We start from the raw sequence: 21,052 nt of genomic DNA, 5'->3' as shown, positions 1-21,052 counted from the left end.
GTTGGATTTTTGTGGGCTAATTAAATAAGCCTTGGGGTTAATGAGAAAAATCATAATTATCTCCTAAATCAGCTTCATGGTCAAGCCCAATGTGCTCTGTCAAGTATACACACACGCATACACATTCGTTCACTCATTTGGTCATGCAGCTCGGCGTAAAAAGTCTGTGTTTTAGCATGTCTAAGTAGGTAGTATACAAACAGACCAGGGTTTAATCCTATTTCTCGTGAGAGCAGCCACTGGGAGAAGGAGGCAAGAGTTTGCCAGAAGCTTATTTTCACCCCAGTGAAATTCCACTCCCGGGGATTGGGGCGCTTCCACTTGTTTGGTGTTTGGAGGGGAGAGGGGGAGGCAGGGCGGACGCATAAATTATTTAAGCAAATGTGTATCGCTGGAAGGGACAGAATGATACGGAGGACATGGCTGCATGCAGAAATAACAATTTGTCAGAAAGTGCCTTTTTAAGTGATCAATGTAGGTACATAGAGGCTCTTATCCAGAGTGAGCTCACAACACAGTGAAGGGTTGGGTTTTGTCTCTCAAGGGCACCTTGTTGATTGGTATACTGTTCTCGGTCTTAAACTTTTATCCTGCCTGTTATGGCCTTTGTAATCACCTCGCTGCGTATAAGCATGCAGATGCTTGCAAAAGGTTGTGTGATATCAAAGACGATATAAAAGAAGCAGATGATGGGATTCTGCTGCCTTTGGTCAGACTATGCAGAAAGTTTTTTTTTTTGCCTCAAGTGATCCGTATTCTTCATAATCCGCTGTCGTTTGTTCATCTTTTATGAGAATAATGTTGGTACAGCTCATACCTGACCTCAGATAAGGATGAGAATGCTCCTTTTAATACTAAAGCTCAGTTAAAGGTGTTTTGATGCACTTTTCTCTGCTCAACTTCATGGATACAGCTTCATGTCTGCATCCATAAAGTTTCTGGATGGTTTCCCTCATCTTTTGAGTGTTTTATTTGCTTATTCTGACCCACTGGCTACTCTCCTGGAAGCCACTCAGACTATGCACAAAATGTGAGGACCTTGCAGCACCCTTGGCAATGCACTGATAGCGATTTGAAAAATTGCGCATCACTGACTGGCTTGGCCACAAAACTGTACACCTGATGGTAACATTTCTTTTTTGTTTTCGGCTATAAATCAAAGCTCCCCCAACATCCAGCTTTTGTTGGAGTTTATTCTTTCTCATTGTTTTTAGGTTTTCAAGGATTCTCTGTCTTGCAGCAAGAATTTAATATTGTAATCTTTCCAGTGCACCGTGGCAAGGTCTCCAGTCTTGCCTTGGGAAATTTGCTCTCACAATGCACCTCAACATTAGCGAATGTGTTCTACAGCACTGCAGCTTTGTGTGTTGCGTATTTAGACATTTTGCATGAAAAGTTCAGTTTTCCTGAGGAAATAGCACAGAGCTTCCGGAAAGCTTCCGGAGAGCTTGAATTGATATTTAACTCTCTTCATTATGAAGTAGTACTTTTATGCTCAGGCACTGCTTTGAGTTTTATGCAGTACCATCACTACCATCATGAGGTATCGCTCTGTGTGAGGATTTCTGGAGAAAGGAAGTTATTTCACTTTCATTGACACAGTTCTCTGCTTTCAAATTAGGTTACACTGCAGCGAAGGAAACACTGGTGTTGATAGGCATTGAATGAAATCCTATAATACCCCTCATACTGTAGAGTAGAGAGCTTTTCCTATGAATCATCTGTAACTGTGTAGAGTTAGTACAACAGAGCTGCAATGTTCATTTAATGGTATGTGATTACGCACATTCACACTCACACTAGGTTTAAATTGTTGCCTCCTCCCGAATCTCATGGCCGTCATCAGAACATGGAGGTTGCTCAGTTGTCATAGAGAGTATTTGGAAAGTATTTATACATAAGAAATAAGAAAATATAATTTATGTGATTTATACATTTAATATAGAAATATATACATTTCAGTACTCTAATAAAATGTGATGGCCAATATGTTTACTGTGTAATATTATATTATATGGAAGCAAAGAAAGTCTATAAGGATTTGAATGTTATTAGCCACTTTTTAAATTATGAAATTTAACCACAACTGAATTTAAAGCACTCAAATATTTTTATTTGAAAACCATTCATCACAATTAATTTGATATGAACATACATGTCCAGGAGTATTGGGCTTTTTTGTTTTTTCTGGTTCATGAAATTCAGATTCAATGTTGATTTTCATTTCTAAAAATCTAAAAATCTAAAAAATCTTTCTTTGCTTCCATAATATTGCTAATACAAATGCTTCACATTATATATGTTATGTTTTATTTGTTTATTCACTGCTCATGAATGCTAAATAACGTGTTACCAGTAAATCTTTATAAATGCATGATTAATGTGACGTCTGTTTACTGTAGTACAAGAATAACTGACAAGTGATTCTTGTTTGTGTTTGTATTTTTGCAGACATAAACATGGCAGGCGAGCCCAAGCCATACAGGCCTAAAGCAGGCTCCAAACGGCCGCTCTCAGCTGTTTATAGGTAAGACTTGCCCTCCTTACGACATACTCCTTCACATGTAAAGGTGCAGCTCTTGCCGTAATTGTTAATTATCTTTCACATCCTACTGCATCCCGCTAATGTAAATGTGGAGTAATATTTAGAGTACGAGGATTCCTATCATGTTCTCTTTTTTTTAATTCTTTTTTCTCTTTTGAACCTTGAATTTCTAATTGAGTTTTTAATGCTCTCCACATTTCCCAGCCTTGACTGGAGTTTGTTCGGCAAGGGCCTGTACAGCTCAAAGGAGATGCTGTTGTATAAGCTTCATTAAGCATGACCCTGATTTTCTGCCCCGTACACATCTCCTGGTCACAAACAGATGAAAGCAGCGCTTGTTTACTGCAGTCTAATGTGACAGAGGCAGACATGTTTTCTCTATTCACTCTGACACTTTTTTGCGTTACTCTGATAGTTTGTCCATTAGCAAAGCTCACATTCCCACCAATTTTCTACTTTTTGAATTGTTGGTTTGTTGCATTGCACATCTTATTTCACTAATTTATAGTTTGTGCATTGTGTTATTATAAACCCTCATTTGCATTTCATAGCTGCGGCTGAAAACAGCCAGGATGTAATATGGTAATTAGGGAACAGGAACAGGAGAGGCAAATACCAACACTACACTCTAAATTGAAATAATAATGCATTAATCCTATTTAAAATTCATGTGAGAATAGCAACATTTCAAAACAGCTCCTTCTTTGCTCCTCTTCTCTTCATTTTATTTCTCTCTCTGAATTCTAAATTAGTTGCCATCCTGAGCGTGTACTTAACATTGATTTTCCTGTCCAGGGTCTAAGAAAAGATTTTTCTTTCATTCTCCGACTGTATTTCCCCCCTGAAACTTTTTTTTTTTCCCTCGTTGTTGATCTGTGGTCTTTGCATGCCAGCGCGGCTTAGGCTTGCTGCTTAACCTGCGGTGAGCTTTAGGCATAAACTAGAGCGTGTCCATTCGAGTCAAAACAGCTTGAGTTTGATCTGCTTACTTTTGACAGATCCAAAATGGCTCCCCTTAATACAACCCATCCCTTTCTTTATCTCCTTCTCTGTGTCTCCCCGCGGCCTCCTCCCCCTTCTGTCTCTCTCACAGTGGTTATGAATTTGATTACGAGTACTACAGGGACGATTTCTACAGCAGGTATGTATCATTCACATTACGTTCTCAAATTTGGGATTCAACAAGGAAACGATTGACCGTAGCTAAGTCCAGTTCCCATCAGCTACTGTTGCTACGGCTAAGCTTTCTGTTCTCACACTGCGCATATGCAGCTCACAGCAACAGCGGTGGCAGATTTACCACTAGAAATTCCTAGTTTTGTTTTTTAAACAATAGGTTCTTGATTCAGACAGAGGTAGAGAAAAGCAGGCTTCTCGTATCTAACCGACAACTGGCTGAAATGACAACTTTTGCGAGCAGATTTTATCCGCTGTAGCTAGCTAGCTAATTAAGCTAACGTTAGCTTGCTAGCTGAGTTGGAAAACACTGTCTAACTTCTGAATATCTCCAGATGGCTTGTTTTAAAATGAGAATCTTTTAAAAAGGGATCTTTAATATGTACTTGATAGATAGATAGATAAATATTTTGTGCTAAAAGACTGAGGCTAAAACGCATATGTTGCGGGCCAAAAGTTAGCATCCTCACCAGTGATCTATGTTAAACAGCAAGAAACAGCATTGTTTTGTAGAGTAGAGATAATTAGCTACTTAGCTTAGCCTACATGCTTTATATTTTCATTTTTGTTCATTTTTTTCAAACTCTATGTTTTCACTTTTGAAGTTACAAGAGAAAAGGCTTCTAGGATGAGGACTGATGATGTATTTGGCAAACATAACGCCATCTGAGGCGACCTGTTAAGTGTACATCTAATGAAAAGCAGGACAGAGCTGCTAGTGTAGTTGGTTAATAATGTGCTCCTTGGCCTTGGATGTAACGGTTACTACTACTTAACATGTAGTGAGCTAGTTAGCTGGACATGCTAACGATTGAAGGTAAAGCCAAAACAGATGAACACACTGCTTAATCCATTTTTTTACACGTTTTGTCTTCTCTTTTAGGTTTTGGAAAGGCTAAATAAAGACAGCACCCTCCAAGCTTTTTAAATGTAGCTATAATTAATTAGTTGCCTAGTTATGATCAGTAAGCTATGATTGGACAATCACGATTCAGGAGAGAGGTTTAGCAAAACGGTCAACAGGCCTTTAGATTTATGACTCCTCCTCATTAAAGATTTCTCTTGTCAGATGTAATTCAGTAACATTCCCACAGAGGCACCTTCAAATAGTCAACTTGTCAAAATGGCTGAACAGATCAAGCATGCAACTCGAACATGCTGAAGGAACACTTGTTTTCGCTCTCATTTATCCACCAGTGATCAGAGTGCTTATCTGTGGAGACATTTTCTAAATGTCAAACTTGTTGAGAGCCGTGACAGACGTCTGCTGTCTCTTATAACAGTCAAAGCTGACACCTTCATTTGACATTTAGCACCCTCTTCTTTTCATCCTCTTCACTTTTAGAAAGTGAAGGGATTGTCACTTTTAAAAAGCGAAGGGATTGTTTGCATGCACGTAATGGCCTGGATAGTCGTACATAAAGAGGGATATTGGTAGATTTGAACTGCGATGTCTGTCTTTTGTTTTATGTGTGCCGTGTGAGAGAAAGAACGCAGGAGAAATCCATCGAAAATCTGTCTTGAAATTCAATACTGGGAACAGATAATAGGCTTTAGAAAGGGGTGATGGTGAAATAAACGGAAAAACCTTTTAGCTCTAGTCGATGGACTCTTTCTGAATGCTATAGGGGCTCTTACAAAAGACAGTGACTTATAGGAAAAGTGTAAGAAGTGAACTGTAATATTATGAGTTTTTCTCCTCTTGAGGCTTTTTGACTACCATGGCAGAGTGGCCCCCCCACCCAGAGCCGTGATCCCCCTCAAACGCTCCAGGGTGCTTGCTCCCTCCTCCCGCCGCGGGAAGACCTCCTTCCCCATCAAAACATCCTCCTCTTCCTCCTCTTCATCCTCCAGACCTCCCACATCCTCCTCCTCCTCCGGGCTCAAACGTACGTACAATAAGGTGCTTTTTACTTGTCTTGTGTTCACGCTGCACTAGTCAGATTTTAACTTTTATTTAATTTTTATTTTTCAAAAGAACACTGCCTAATTACGCTAATGGCATTCTGTCCTTTTCAGAAACCGAGGACTTAATGCAAATCTCAAAACCATGGCTCTGAGAGAAAAAGCGGCGGCATGATTCAGCTCTGCTACTTACGCTGCGCCACTATAAAAAGCTATTTAATTCACTCCAGCAGCTCAGAACAAGCCACACTGCAATGTAGAGCAAAACACTAAATCACAAACACAAATATAATCCGAGCTTTGCGAGCAGCACCCATTCAGCAAACAGTGCTATTCCTGTCACCCAGGATCCATCTGGATCTCATTTGGTGCTCTGATTAACTGGTGATGCATTATAACGTCCTAAATGTAATTAATGTGAGATTGGGGCCATCTCTGTGGAGCTGTGGTCAGCTGTGTTTTCCTAAACGTAAGTCTCTATCCGTAGCCTGTGTAATTGGCTACAGTGTTTGTTTCATTGTTGCCCGTCTAGGCCGGTGTTATCAGCGAGAACAGCTTGGTAAGGTCTGTCAGGAGGACCCAGTTGCAGTTGGTATTATAGAGGAGAAAAAAAAAGCCCATCTCCTATCCTCTTTTTGGACAGAGTCAATGAATTCCCTCCTCTGTCTAAGCAGTGCTGCTGTATGTTTGGGAGACTAATTTCCCCATGCCAGTACTGTGAAAAATCACTGTTTGTATTGACTTTGGCCTGGATAGATTGGACAGCAAAATACGGTCAGCTTGTCCAAACAACATGGTGGGTTAGTGTGGGCAGTTTGAACCACTTGGGCTGTACAAGTAATAATTCACATGTGGATGGATGTGTGTGTTTTCCACGTTAAACCTTCTTTGACACTTAATGTTGACTGTCAGTTTATGAAGACAGGATTTGGCTTTTGAAGACTGTGAAGATGATGAATTGATCTTTAAGTTGTGTTTTATTTTAATAAGTCACAAGCTGCATTGAGAATGGGTCACAATCGTATTAAATGATGAGTAGTACTCGCATTTCATTATTATGCCTCTTACTCAGCTGTCAAAATATATATATTTTTCTTTACAAGCCAAAACAAACCACACAAAAAATAAAGTAGTTTTGTTCTTGAACCTTTTTAAATGAAGTAAATAAAGTCAGGATTATGTTCCCTTTTTGAAAGTTAACTTTTGGGAGTTCACTATCAAAAAGTCAGAATCGGTCTTAAGTGATGCTGACCTAGAGCTACAATGATTGGTCAAATAATTGATTAGCTGATCGACAGAAAGTTAATAGTTTAATAAAATTCACTGGTTTCAGCTGCTCAAATGTGAATATTTTCTGGTTCCCTCACTCTGGTGGAAGGTCACATTCCCTCACTTTGGACAATTCAAGACATATGAAAACACCATGAGCACTAGGAACAATGTTATGGACAATTTTCTCAATTTGCTGACATTTTATAGACCAAACTATTAATTTAAAAAGTTAGTGACGGCCCAATACACAGCCCTATTTACAGAGGCACTAAAATGGTAAAAATGTAAGGTTTCTTCTGTTTTGTTTGCACTCCTGTTACAAAATAAGCACGTTTTGTCGCAGTACACTGATAGAATCATGAGGCGCTGTGTAAAGTTGAGAGTTCACCAGGATGCTATCCTTAATTATGTAACAAACTCTTGTATTATTGCTTGTATTCAGGCTGCTGCTTGTGAAGGTGTTTTAAAAAGAAGTATTCAGATATTGATATAAAACACAAATCCATGTATAGCTGTCTTTTGCATTTTGTTAAGTGGGTGCACAGAGAAGTAAAGGTTTCCTTCTATTATGTTTTAAATATCTGGCTCAGAAAATCCCCCTATTGTTCACGTGTCCAAGCTGGTAACTTTTCAACAACTGTTTAGAATTACATCAACCCCAAAAACTCTTTGTCCAGTTTAATCTTCATAGACCAGTGATTCAAGAGATACAGTTTTTGCGGTTCATCATGAAGTCCTAAAATTAGATCCATTACTCATTCCCTAAATCTTTCCTAATGCTTATTAAATAACAATGGCTTTTTCTCTCCCTTTTCCTTTTAACCCGAGCTATTTAAAGATGCTGCGTTGATGAAACGATGTTGGATTAGGATGTGTATGTTTTCTCTCTGCAGCTTATGTGACTGATAGCACAAAAGGAAAAAAAAGGCCTGGAGGCAGCAATAAATTAGAAACTGTTCCGCACTTTCTTATCATCAAAGGATGACTAGTAAGCCGGCCAGAGCGAGCTCAGATACTGTTGGAATAAGGAAGTGAGTGTGTGCATTCATGGATGCTGGTTTGTACACATTGGAAGCAGGTGATACTGAGAAGGAGATAAAGACACTTCAGTGTGTCCCACCTTCGAGATATCATTGTATATCCAGTTTTTTCTCCATTTTGCCCCCCCAGAAAGGTTGATTTTCTGCTTCTTGGTAGCTTAAAGGTTGAAGGTAGCTTTACAAAACAACATGAGACTCGTGCTTGAGATTTCCACACACATATTACCTAAGTATTGCCTTCTGTGTGGTGTTATATACCCCCTTCCCCTCTCTTTCGCATACACACATTAATCATCCTGCTCCGTTATAAAGAAGTAATGTACTGACAAGTACCACACAGTATGCATTGGACTTTACCTGGGCAGCATGTGTTGTTTTTCAGCATGAATTCTAATGAAAGATTAAAATGTCCTTTTAGGGGAATGTAGTTTACAGCAAGCTAATATGCGAGAAATTTTTATCAGGCACTGACATCTTCTCTGACCGTAGATGTTTATGTTTTATGCATGTTTTTTACGCTCATACATACATAGTGGCGAACAGATATTCTGTAGGAGGGGCTCTGCATTGTGATGTGGTGTGGGTGTAAATATACATAAAAGAAAACAAACTTAACAAGCCGCATGCAGACATGACACCAGACAAGTAATGTTTTGATTCTGTGCGTGTCTTCCGCCTCTGATTTTCCAGCTGGAGCTTTACAGGAACTCGTGGGTTTGTTTACTGAGTGCTCATCCATCCTCTTTCCAGCCATGACAGAATCTGATAGGTGTCAAAGAGAATTTTATGTTTTCTCCTCAACTTCTGGTGTCTGTTTTTCCCCCTCCTCGCAAAGAGATGACACATTTCAGCTGCTGAGGGTTAAAGAATAAGATTATCTTATTACTTTATGGTCTAAATTCTTTAATCTGCTCAGTTCAAGCTGCTAAAGAGCACATTTCAGCAACCGTGAGACGGGCCAGATTGAATTAATGGTGACGTTCTTCAGATGAATATATTTTTTTATTTTCAGCAGATGTTATTTGCATATGACATATCAAGGTTAAGGCTCAAACTTTGACATGATACAGTTACGCTTCATTTACCCAAAGCTGAGATCTGTATTATAGAGTGAACACTGAGTGTAAGACCCAGAGCAAAGCAGGAAGGGGAGCAATTATTCATGAGGCAGTAAACAGAAGCTGTGGGAGGGCAAATTGTGCCCCCTGTTTCTCATGCGGTACTGTTAGTGAGGCAATGATTTGGCAAAGTTGCAGTGAGTGTATGAAATGTAAAAATGTGTAATAAATGTGTTTTTTTTAATCCATTTTAGTGCTCTAAACATTAAAATTTAATCTTAGTCTTTCTTTAATCACCCTGGATTAACAGACAAAAATATTGTTTTGTGTTGTGTTCAATACATGCCACTGCTTATTCACATTTTGACTTCAAAATAACCTTTAGCAAGGTTTGTGCAAAGAATGTATGTGGATATTTCAAATAGCTGCTTTTCCTCTGCAATTCAATCATTTGAACATTTCACAGCTTCAGTTCATTTGACTCCATGTGTTACATTTGAATTCGCTGTTTGGATTTCAGTTGTGTTGACACAATTTGATAATGCTTTATTTTATGGAAATAACAATGCAGTTTGGTACTACAGAAATTATATTCTGAGAGAGTTATTTGGAGTTTTCCCGAAAGTACTGCTATAATTTTAAAAGATTTTAAAACCTAAGTCAATGTTCATTTATATTTAGAAACATGTTTTTTGATTCTATGCTTGCCTGTAGAATAATTGTACTTTGTTGTATGTTCAGCCGACCTGCGCTGAGATAAGATTTAAAACACTAATGCTGCACTACATACTGCATCATTTCCTGTGAATCACTTGTGCTTGCGGAGGCACTATGCATCCAGGATGGTAGATGAACAATGAAAACTACTATATACTGTAGAGAGGTAATAACAGAATGATTGAATTGCTATTGCTGAAAACATGGAGACCACAAGCTCTATCAAATACAGGATTTGATTTCATGAAAATCGCAAGAATTATAATTTTAGGATACAAGGCTTTTTACCTGACATTTACAACATGCACTCAACCAAGCAGATACTACCCTGAAGTGTAAACAATCTCCATGCTTTATATAATCATCTAATGCCAACTGAAAGATAGCATGTTTGTTCAGATACTGGCATTATTGAGCAAATCTTGAGCAGCACTGCACAGCACGGTGGGCGTTAGCTGTGCTCTAATCTTCAAATTGAAAGCAGCAGGTCCACAGTTTCAGCAGGGGAACTTTGCAGTTGGACAGATTTGAGATGTTCTTCCCCGAGGAAAGTGTGACTCAGAGTGATGGTATGATATCCAAAAACTAAAAACTAAGAGTATTAACAGATGACAGCTTGCAGTCTGTGATAAACTGTATGAAGCAGCATCATTAAAAATGAGTGCACAAGTGAAATTAGGACAAACTACAACCAACTTAAAGTCGCTATAAATGAATCTGTTTGTGTGTTTCTGTTCCTCAGCAGTGAAGACGGACCAGCTTCAGACTATTAAACGGGAGCTGACTCAGATCAAGATGAAGATCGACTCTTTGCTGGGACGCCTGGAGAAGATCGAGAAGCAGCAGAGAGCCGAGTCTGGTGAGAAAGGGAAAAGGGGGGCGGGAAAGGACGACAACCACTGAGGGAGGGAAATTAAGAGCACACACTGGCCATAAGTCTTAGTGACATTGTGGGAGATAAGAGCAGTAGAGCTCTCCATCATAACCGCAGACAGGTGTCAACACCACGCTGACTCAGTTTATATGAGAGGTCTTTATAGATGCCCTACACCACAGGACAGTCTCAGAGTGCAGCTCACTGTGAAGGTCATTTAGACTTTATGCCATGTTGTGCATGTTACAATTATTCACCAGGCATGTTTGCAATGTTTTATTCAAACTCTGGAGCAGTTTCTCTTTTAACTCCATGACAGCTGAAAGCAAATAAATCACACCAAGTGAGAATGAAAACTTAACTAGATACTAGAGCTAGCAATGAAAAATCTAGTGTTTTCTGGCCAGAGGGGGGTGGTTGTTTATATCTAGCAGCTAAGTGTAAAGGCTATACCATAAAGGTCGAACCATCTTGGGCTTTAAACTGTCCTTAAACCTTTTATTGCTTGATGTGTTTGGTCTCCCCCATCTGTATTTGAATGTCATTTAGGGCTTTGTCCCTCGGAGCTTCAAAGGTAATCAGTAAGCTTTTTTAATCAATTCGAAAAACAACAAGTAGCCAGTGCAGGGATGGGTTAGGGTTAGGGTTAGGATTTTTTGTCTGAACGCGCCTTTGTATGTAGTATTTGTTGGAATTACAGAAATGTTAGCCTCACTTAGCGTAGAGCGCTAACATGTTGCCTACACAGCAAAAGCAGCACATCAGCAGCATAAGCTGCAGTCCTCCATCAGTGTCTACACCTGCTTCATGCAATCATGTACTTACTTGGGTTAAGTGGAAAGCTAAGAATAGATGCTCAGGGTTGCAGTTATGCTTGTAAAACCTGAGTGAAATACAGGAGTTTGGCAGCTGGTGTAGATAGCTGCACTGGTTAAAATGGGAATGTTTCTGTCGTGTTAGATGGAGGCGTTTGGTGTCGACGGGGTGGATGTTACTTGGTCACTTGATGAGGTCAAACTACTTCTGTCCAGTTGAGTGTATGGAGCAGCGCAGCCTCTAGGGGTCTCTAGTGGGGGCAACAGCAGAAAAAGGCAGCCAGTAAACATTACCACTATGAGAGTGAAAGAAAACGACTGTGGTCACACTGATTGAAATCTCTTTGCCGTCCTTTCTCACTCAGAGGCCCAGAGAAAGTACGAGGACAACTGCGATTCCCTGCATGAGGAGTCCGTGTCAGAGACGGCAGAAAACTCTGGGGAGGAGGCCGGCGAGGGGGCGCTGGACGTGGAGGCGGGAGAGATGACCGATGGAGGCGAGGACGACTACGACGAGGAGGGCAGCCACCATCTGGTGAGAGAAACAGTTGACAGGGCTGACGGGGAGGGAGAGAGCAAGGCACTTTGGGAGATCTCAAGTGGGCAGACAGTCTTCGCCTTCTGAAAGTTAATTTTCCAGAATTATTCATGGCCACAGATCTGAGAGAGCGGGGCTTCACATGAGTGAATGGTGAGGGCGCACGGACTGACAGTTTCTCCCTGTCGACCCCGGCTCAAACGGTGGAAGCGAGGCTCTTCACGGGCCCACACACAGACACCGGCTCACACACAGACACACACTTACAGGCTATAATTAAAGCAGAGGACTCAAGACCGGACCTGCATGGACTGGTGTGGATCTGACCGGTGAAGCGGTGGATGTAGAACAGTACGAAGAGGTTTTCTTTCACAAGGTCACTGAAGAAGCCGCATCGGTATAGAGACAGCCAGCAGCAGCTGATCTGTGGAAGATTCAGTTATCTATAATTTTATTTTAATTTTTTATAATTTTTAATATATAAAATGCCAGAAAATGAAAACATGTCCATTACAAAATCCAAGAGGCCAAGGTGACGTCTACAAATTGCTAGTTTTGTCCGACCAACCGTCTAAAACTCAAAGGTATTCCATTTAAAATGATTTAAAAAACGGAGAAAAGCTGCAACCTTTTGCTTGAAGGTGCTTGAAAAACGATTATCAAAGTAATCACCTAGCCGTTTCCGTAGATGAATTCTTGTCACAATGCCTGTTGATGAAATGATTCATACTGTTCAGGAATGCTGATTTAATAGTTTTTGACAAATGTTTGTGACTTTAAATTTCAGTTTAGACTTTTTGGTTAAAATATATTTTTCTAGGATAGTCTCTAGTTTAACTCTGCCATGTTTTACTACAACTAATGTATTTTTCGTAACTTGAAAGAGAAATAGCTTAAACAGGGTTTAATTAATGAAACAAATATTTTATCCAGGGCTGCAATTGTTGCAGCTTGTTTTGTCTGATCAGCCTAAAAGCCAAAGATATTCAGTTTACTGCCACATAAGACAAAGGAAAGCAGCAAATTCTCACAACTGAGAAGCTAGAAACAGGGAATGTTTGACTATTATGCTTGATAATCTATTATCAAAACAGCTGATAATTTTTCCATAATCAATAACAACTTGACAAAATGGCTTGTTGGCATTGATTTTCACTGAAAAGAATGTCTTCTTCCATTTCGTCCTTTGAATATTAATAATTGAATGTCAATGAAGCATAAAAAATAATATGTAATACTGTCTTCTTTACACTGCTGTGTTCAGATGTCTTGCCCTTTAACATCATGAAATAATGTTTTCGCTTAATAGTTATCTGCTTGCTGAGGGCTTTAAAACACTCACACCAGTTAAAACATTATTTCCCATATTTCTGTAAAAGGAAACCATACGGCCTCTCCGTTTTATTTCACACCGCACAGTTTGTCAAGTTCAAGCACTGACATCAAAGTAATTATCCTCGGTTTCATCTGAGTTCAGCTGTGCAGTGTGGCCATGCTTTTGACCATGCTTTCTCTATTATGCTATATTTATTAGCCATTAACCAGGAGAGCATGGGCATGCTATCCTTGATGAAAGCTTGGTGCCCCCGCTAATAGAAGACATTTTTCAGAGACGTGGCGGAAGCGATTTATTTGTTTCCTGAAGGTCACATTGATCACAGGTCGTGATCGTGTACCACAAAGGCTGTTGGCATGGCTGCTCTCGTCGAGCATACATCAGCGATGACCTTTTAGAAAAGATTAAATACAACCTGTGTGCTCAGTTTAAAACGCTACATCGCATCCTTGATCATAACTTCCTCTCTCTCCTTTTCAGATAGAGAACCATGTATCGGATATCGACAACTGAGATCAGGTGAGAGCTTTGGCTTTCTGTTGAAGTGTCCATTACAGCAGCTGTGAAGTTGTTTCTACAAAACTGCTAAAGGTCCTGGAGGCTCTTGCAGCCCTTCGTCATTAAAGGCCTTTACATCCGGACCTTGTTAAAAGGCGTAACCACTGAACTGTGCCTTGAGCATCTCTAAACATTCGTTAATCATCTCCTAAGTCATAAACTCTATGACATTTGGAAGACCAGCTCCACTGAAGGGCAGCTAATGCTGAATTCAACAGAGGGAGCAATAATGGCATTCCAATGGGCCAGAACCGCCCATAAACAACATTCTTCTAATTGAATTGTGTGGAAGGGGGTATGAATGGCGAGGCCCAAGGTAAAGAGTTTCCTGCCTCTGTCCTCTCAGGGTGTGGGTAATGATGCAGCCACATCATCAGTTGGCTCGGCGCTGGCTGGCTCTTCGCGGCTGGGGGTGTTTAGCTGTGTTTATGAGTCGCAGGCTGTTGATGTAACATTGAGTTAATCTCTGTTACAGTCTTCTTTTGCTTCTGGGTGAGCAGAGGAGATCCAAAAAGTGGCTCCGTTCATTAGAGACTGTGTTCATTTTGGCACCTGATTTTAGTTTTAGTCTTTTGGCAAAAATATTAGTATTCCAGTATTAGTATTAATATTCGTTTTAGTCACATTTTGGTCATTTGATTGTTGGGTTTAGTTTTCGCAAGTGAAATTTATGTCTTATTCATGCTTTTTTTCTCTCTCTCTCTTTTTATTGGAATAGAAATCCACATATATATCAAAGATTTTATCGTCTCTCTTAAATTGTCATGAAAGATAATCTGAAAATTAAAAAAATAATAAACAAAACACGTTTTGATTATTCACAAGCTGGATTCACATGTTCACTAACACACTCTTTCCTGTTAAGGTTTAGCTTGAACCAGTAGTTCGCTTTCCTGCTGACACTTAGATGATAAGATCAATACCACTCTCAAGTCTGTTCACAAAATATAAACCTAGAGCTACCAGGCAATTAGCGTAGCTTAGCATAAGGCAATAAGCATATATTCCTGACCTTTTGTTGAACTATTTCTTTAAGACTAAATGCTAAAATCCTGTAGCGAACTGGAAGAAAGATTTTAAATGGTTGACAGCACTTACCAATAACCTATAAACACAAAAGATAACATTGCATCCACAGCCTTAGATAATGTTACGTTAGCATTAGCTTATCTTTTTCTAAATGTTAGCGTGCTGGCCTGCATGTTTTCGCGTCTCCAGTGGCATTATGGATCCATTTATTCCATAAATCTGTTCCTTTTTAACCTGCAAAGAACTGGTAACGTCAGCCAACATTGCGCTAGCTAACGAGACCTGTTGCACAAGTTTTTTTTATGTACACACTAGCAAAAATGTTCACAGCGAACACCACACCTTTTTCCCCAGCTGCCTGTGCAGCCCTCTGGTGTCCCAGTTCTATCCACCTCTTAAGAAGCCACAAGTTACACTTCAGTTTTCCATTTCCTTTCCATATGCCTGCCTTTTAAAAATTCTATCAGTAGCCAATTCACAAAACCCCCTCACAGCACATACATTTAAAAACCTGAAAATCCCACTTGAGGTCGTGGAGGATATATGAATGTTTTGCTTGCGGGCCTAGCACGGAAAGAAAATCAGTGTGAGAAGAACCTCAATAAGTCATGTCCAGAAGGATTAGGGAGGCAGCTCCGGGCTACCAGCAAATATTTCTGCACTCCCCAAGATATTTCTGAGGCCATTCAAAACGGACAAGCTTTATAACTCAGACTAATCCTCATCAGATTCACTGCATTATAAATAGCCACCATGTTTGAGGAGGAGACACAGTCCTCTAATGTGTTTTCATCAGTATTTCTCCTTTATCACTTCAGGATGAGGCAGCAGACACCCCCGGTCGGTGGTATTAGAATTCATCATCACCTTCGAGAGACAGAAAAAGGATCTCTGAGGGATCAAGACACCCATTCTGGACTGTAAGTTGTGTTCAAGAGATGCTGAATCACATTTAGATGCCCAACTGTGCAGCACAAACCGAATGTGATGTGCTCTCTAAAGAAAATGTATTCAAGACCCATTTTAATGCATTGGCCCGAGTTTTCCTCATGGATATTCTGTAAAATTTATATTTCATTGCAAGAGGCTGACAGTATCATACGCTAATCCTGTTCCTGAAAAAAAATACATAAATAAAAAGGGAAGGGAAAGAAATGAATGGTTTTCATGCTAAAGTGAATTACATGGAAAGAAAGGAACATGACGTTGTTGATCAAATTGTTGCTGCTTTTTTATGAAATGTGTTTTTGCGCTGTTTTTCGATGAATTTTCTGTTGTTGCTCAAAAGTCAAATGAATAACTGACAGTCAGAACAATCTGCGATCGCAGTGTGGTATTCAGAAAATGAATGAAACATCGGTGCCGTCTGGTTCGGATTTGACTCATACATAAGCCAATAGCTGTGAGCATAACTTTATCCAGCTTTATCCATTTATCACACAAATGCCCTGTGGGGCTGTTCCATCATATATTCCAACTCCTGCCAAGTTTCAGAAGCAGAAAGAGCTTCCTGTGGTAGAGAGCCAACACTGGCACAGGCCTCCTGCCAGGGAGCAGTGCCCTAACGTCTCAATGCGCTGCTCCCTGCTCAGCCTGCGCTTCCCAACATGGACTGCTGCTGTTCAGGAGCCAACGCCCCTTTCTCCTTCTCCTCTACCATCTCCCTCTGCATCCTGCATTGATTCTGTCTCATGTAGGCAGGGGAGCGAGGCGAGCTTTTTGGAAATGGTGGGAGTTGTATCATTCTAAATTATGTGTTGAGAGGCTTTGATATTATCTAAGTATGTGATCTGTGATTCGGCTTAAAATTCAGAATAAATGTGTAATAATTTAACATGACACGATGGCTAATGCTGCCTTAAAACAAGCTAAATAAGGTGAGTCGATACAAACAGTATTCAGTTACTCTTGTGCCCCTAAAAGTCCATATTGAAGTGAAGTACACACTGTGGTCAGATAAAGCTGAACTGGCCAGCATTGGATGATTTATCCACTCATTTGGTGCAGTTTACTAACATGATGTACATCGTTTCTACTGGTCCATGTTAGTCTGTTACATTGCAGCCATGTGGAGCTGCCAACATGCAGAAATTTCAAATGCAGCTTGAGCTTCAGCTGAGCAATTTATAATTAACGTCATTATACATAAATTGCCGCAAAGTGAGTTATGTCGCCAGTGACTGGATGTCAGCATGTTCTACTGTTAATTATTCACATCATGTTTGCTCATTTTTTTTCTCCCAATATGTAACAAGAGTAAATTTCCCCCAAACAGTGACAAAGGCTTGTTTGTTGTCTCAAGCTTTCAGCTTTCCTTTCAAAGCCATTCTCAGAGGGACGGAGGTGTTGGGAACTACAGCTAGTATGCAGCAGGTGTGCCAGCTGATTGGTCAGTAGCATCAGTGCGGCTGATGATATGTATCCGCTTTTAGGCCACTATTCGAACAAGTTTAATACTGCTGATATAATTCATGGTTTCTGAGCAATCAGCTGGCACACTTTGTATATATTAACTGTAGTTTGCTAACACCACTAAAGGTGCAGTCAGACCGGATTTCACCTGGCAAAATTTACTGGCGTGATTTTGCGAAAAGCAGGTAAGACAGGAAATGGCGTGGATGGGGCTGCGGGAGCTAGCACACAGCGAACACTTTACTGTCATTAACCTCTATCAATGACTTTGCACTCACTGCAGCCAAGTAACATCTCTCCCTCTCTGTTGCTTGTATAACTTCACTGCAGTGATATAAACTGTCAATATTTGCTGAATTAGAGGTCAGTTCCACCCCCTCTCTTAAACTGGCTGGATATTTGAGAGCTTCGCAGTTTCAGTGTTAGTTTGTTTTTTTTTAAGTAGAAGTGAAAGCATGAAAGCAAACAGGCCTCTTGTCATTGGAATAACTTTATTCTTGTACTGAATATCAGTAAAAGTCCTGCATTTATGCAACAGTTGAATCATTGGATTCAGTGCTGTTGGTAGTTTAATGAGTTGTTTCACCCAAATTACAAAAAAAAAAAAAAGATGTCCCTCTTAAAGCCAAGCGGTGTCTAGTCGTGCAGATCGCTGTGGTTTTATTTGCACCGGCTTTGAGATATCTGCCCCTGAGACTTGTAGCCACCCCAGTGCAATCAAGGTAAAATAAATTTCATTTGCGGCGCTTGAAGCATTAAAAGTGGCATTTGAGAAATTCAACAGCAATGTTTCTTTTCAGAAACAATGTCCCAATTACTCTGTGGACATTTCTCAGTATTTTACTTGACCTTGGGTAGGAAATGGGTCCCATGAAAACTGGATTAATAACCTGAATATCGGCAGAGTTTTTTATATATATATATATATAATTGTTAAACACAAAATTCTATTCACCCCTGTTGTATCTTATTAGCACAAAACCTCTGCAAATAAAGCCAAACCACCAGGGGTAAGTAAGAAAATATTGTTTTGTGATTTGGTTGAACTGACCCTCTTAAACAAAGAATGAATTAAATGTGAGGGAATGGTCACCTTGCACAATGTCATGAACACAGCCGTCAACTCTGGCAGCGCTGCCTGGAAAAGATGCAGAAAATAAAATGTCTGTCCCACAGCTCGTTCAAAATAAGTGTCTGGTGAATGATGATAATGTGTAATATTTAGCACTATTTTTGTATCCGAAAACATGTCTAAGGGAAATGGCTCTGCTACATGTTTATCTTTTTTGCTGGTAGCCTGTTGAACAGTATGGTGACGTGTCAAATATTTTGCAAAAAAAAATACTGGGAAAAAAAACCTCATTGCTTTTAACTGTTGTACTTTATCTGGGTCACTTTTAAATATTTCTGGCTCAACGCTCATTTTTTTTGTTTGCTCTGTAAATAGTCCTTATGTTCATTTCAGATATCGGTAGACTAAAAGAAAACTTTTATTAAGTTTAAAATAACGCTGAAATAATATACTGACAGTTTGTTGGAATCGTTGCAGGTTTTAAAGAGAATCGAGGGGCTTGTAGAGACGTGTAACTGACAACTGTTGTATAGAAATGTACATTTTTTTGTAAAGATATTTTTATCAAAAGGCATGTTTACTGTAACTTTGTATTTTCAGTTCATGTATAAAAAAAAAAAGAAAACAGTATATTCCAACTGTTGTAAGGCTAGAAAACTCATCGCCATTGTAGATAACTATTTGTGTTCTTATCAGTCAATAAAATGTTTGTGTCATATATTTAACTAGTCAAATGTTTCAATGATCAACACTTTATTTTACAAATAAATATGAACTGAAGGACAAAGAAACCTTTTGGCTTTATTGTAAAGTGCTGTGCATAAATTACAGACGCGATAATGACTTACAGACACGTAAATATTTGGTGCATCACGAAGGCGTGCCACTTAAAAAAAATCCATCCTATCCATTCATTAACATGCGTCTTCCTTCAATGCAGACTGCTCATTTAATCATGATTTCTTTAGTTGATTATGCGAGTGTGACACAGTTGCCATCAAAGTGACACTTTAACAAGTTACACAGCACAGTGTTGGAATACTTGTCAAATTAACGTCCGTCAACAGAAAACCGGACACCATAACGGCAGCTTGTCATCTTGTATTTCACTAATGGCTCCAGTCTCGCTGGCTGCCAGCTGATATCACTGTGTACCTAAAACAATCTGACCATAACAACAGGTTCATTTTACACCTGACTAATACATGTAGATGATAAGAAGAAGGCACCAATCAAAACATGAACTGGATGTGAACAGGTTTAGTTTCTTCTCCTGTCTATTAAGTTCAACACAAATACTCATCAACCTGCCCAGAGACATGAAAGTTAGCGTCTCGGCCAAATCTGACACATTTACATTATATTGATTTGAATTCATGTGTGTTGTCCCTGATATTTAAACAAATAAAGTAGAGTAAGTGAAGAGAATTTTGATCCACGTTTACCAGAGCAATATATTGTCCCAGTATTGACAGGCAGCCAAAATTCACCAAAAACACAGAGCGTTTTCATTAGTAAAAACTAGTCGAGTATGTGATGAACTACAGTGTAAAAGGTGAGAATTTATATAATAATTGAACACTGTTTAAAAGCCTCCTCTCACGTACATTTTAAGTTAATAAACCCATCCAGCAAAAAACTGCGTGTCTCCAATTGGTGATTTTTAGTTTTTCAGATAAACTGACAGATTGAGGTGTTTCCTTTATGGGTTGAGAAAATTGTCTGATTTATTTAAAGGCCCCATGAACTCAACTTCTTACTCTGAGTGATGGGGTCCGACATGAACACAACAGTTTGGGTTATTTCACTTGAGATATTTCTGTATTTATTGTTTTCCTCTCTGCTCCTCTTGCTGATTTGAAGTGGGCGGGGCTCTGTTGGAAAAAGGACATACTTCTTCAAAGCCCTCCTGAAAACCCATTCACATGTTTGTGACATTCAAACCGACATGCGGACGGGCTTGATGATGAAAGCTCCAACGCTGAGGTGCTGCTAGTGCTGCTGGGCAATCGCTGTCATGCTCAAGGACGCTTAAGCAGGGACGTATGGGACTCGAGCAGTGGTCTCCAAACTCATTACGCTCGCCCTCCGTCAGATTAACAAACAGTCCGGTTCTTGTGCTTCACTTGGGAACACAACGTGATTTAAAGGCTGATTGTGACCCTGATTTGACCTCGTTGGAGTCTGCACTCGACAAGAGGGCAAAACTCAGCGGAGCAGAGACTCTGAACTGTGCGTGTTGCAGCTGGGACGGACATTTTTCTGTACTTTGAGCTGGTGAACGTCCACTCTGCAAGTCAGTTCAATGTGTGATTCACAGCTGAATCGTTTTTTCAGTCCACACAGACTTTTCTGTTTTGATTGTGTCTCCTCCTGAAAATCATGCCTCCACCACTTTCTGAGCTGCCCGTCGCTGAAATCAAACGGTCCACATTATGAGTCCCCTCCTCTCATCTCAAGGGCATCGGTGTGAAAATAACACATGCAGTTAATAAAACCAAAAAAAATTGATTTATGCTGGATATTTCAAACATATAAGGTGTTTTGCAGACAATCTAAAACAAAATCAACAGCTGCTGCAATAAAAGCAAGAAACATTAAAAGACAGGAAGCCAAAAGCAACAAAAAGCAAAGCACATTAAAGCAAATCCTTTCATAAATGAGTGTTTGTAGTGACTTAAAAGATGATAACCAGCCAGTCTGAG

At 39.7% G+C, this 21,052-nt stretch overlaps 1 protein-coding gene across 1 annotated transcript in view; it reads left to right on the top strand.

The window, feature by feature from the left end:
• LOC139304217 (RNA-binding Raly-like protein) overlaps window positions 1–15,790 on the top strand; it is a 47,189-nt gene extending 31,399 nt beyond the window's left edge. The window contains exons 2-8 of the mRNA XM_070928103.1: window positions 2,452–2,527; window positions 3,639–3,686; window positions 5,429–5,610; window positions 10,459–10,572; window positions 11,768–11,937; window positions 13,757–13,795; window positions 15,682–15,790. Coding sequence (XP_070784204.1) covers window positions 2,452–2,527; window positions 3,639–3,686; window positions 5,429–5,610; window positions 10,459–10,572; window positions 11,768–11,937; window positions 13,757–13,789 — 623 coding nt within the window. The 3' untranslated portion in view covers window positions 13,790–13,795; window positions 15,682–15,790. The remainder of the gene's footprint in view (window positions 1–2,451; window positions 2,528–3,638; window positions 3,687–5,428; window positions 5,611–10,458; window positions 10,573–11,767; window positions 11,938–13,756; window positions 13,796–15,681) is intronic.
• Window positions 15,791–21,052: the final 5,262 nt, after the last annotated feature.

The sequence above is a fragment of the Enoplosus armatus genome, chromosome 21, assembly GCF_043641665.1.
Source record: "Enoplosus armatus isolate fEnoArm2 chromosome 21, fEnoArm2.hap1, whole genome shotgun sequence".
NCBI classification, from domain to species: Eukaryota; Metazoa; Chordata; class Actinopteri; order Centrarchiformes; family Enoplosidae; genus Enoplosus; species Enoplosus armatus.
This window is presented reverse-complemented; position numbering and strand designations above follow the sequence as displayed.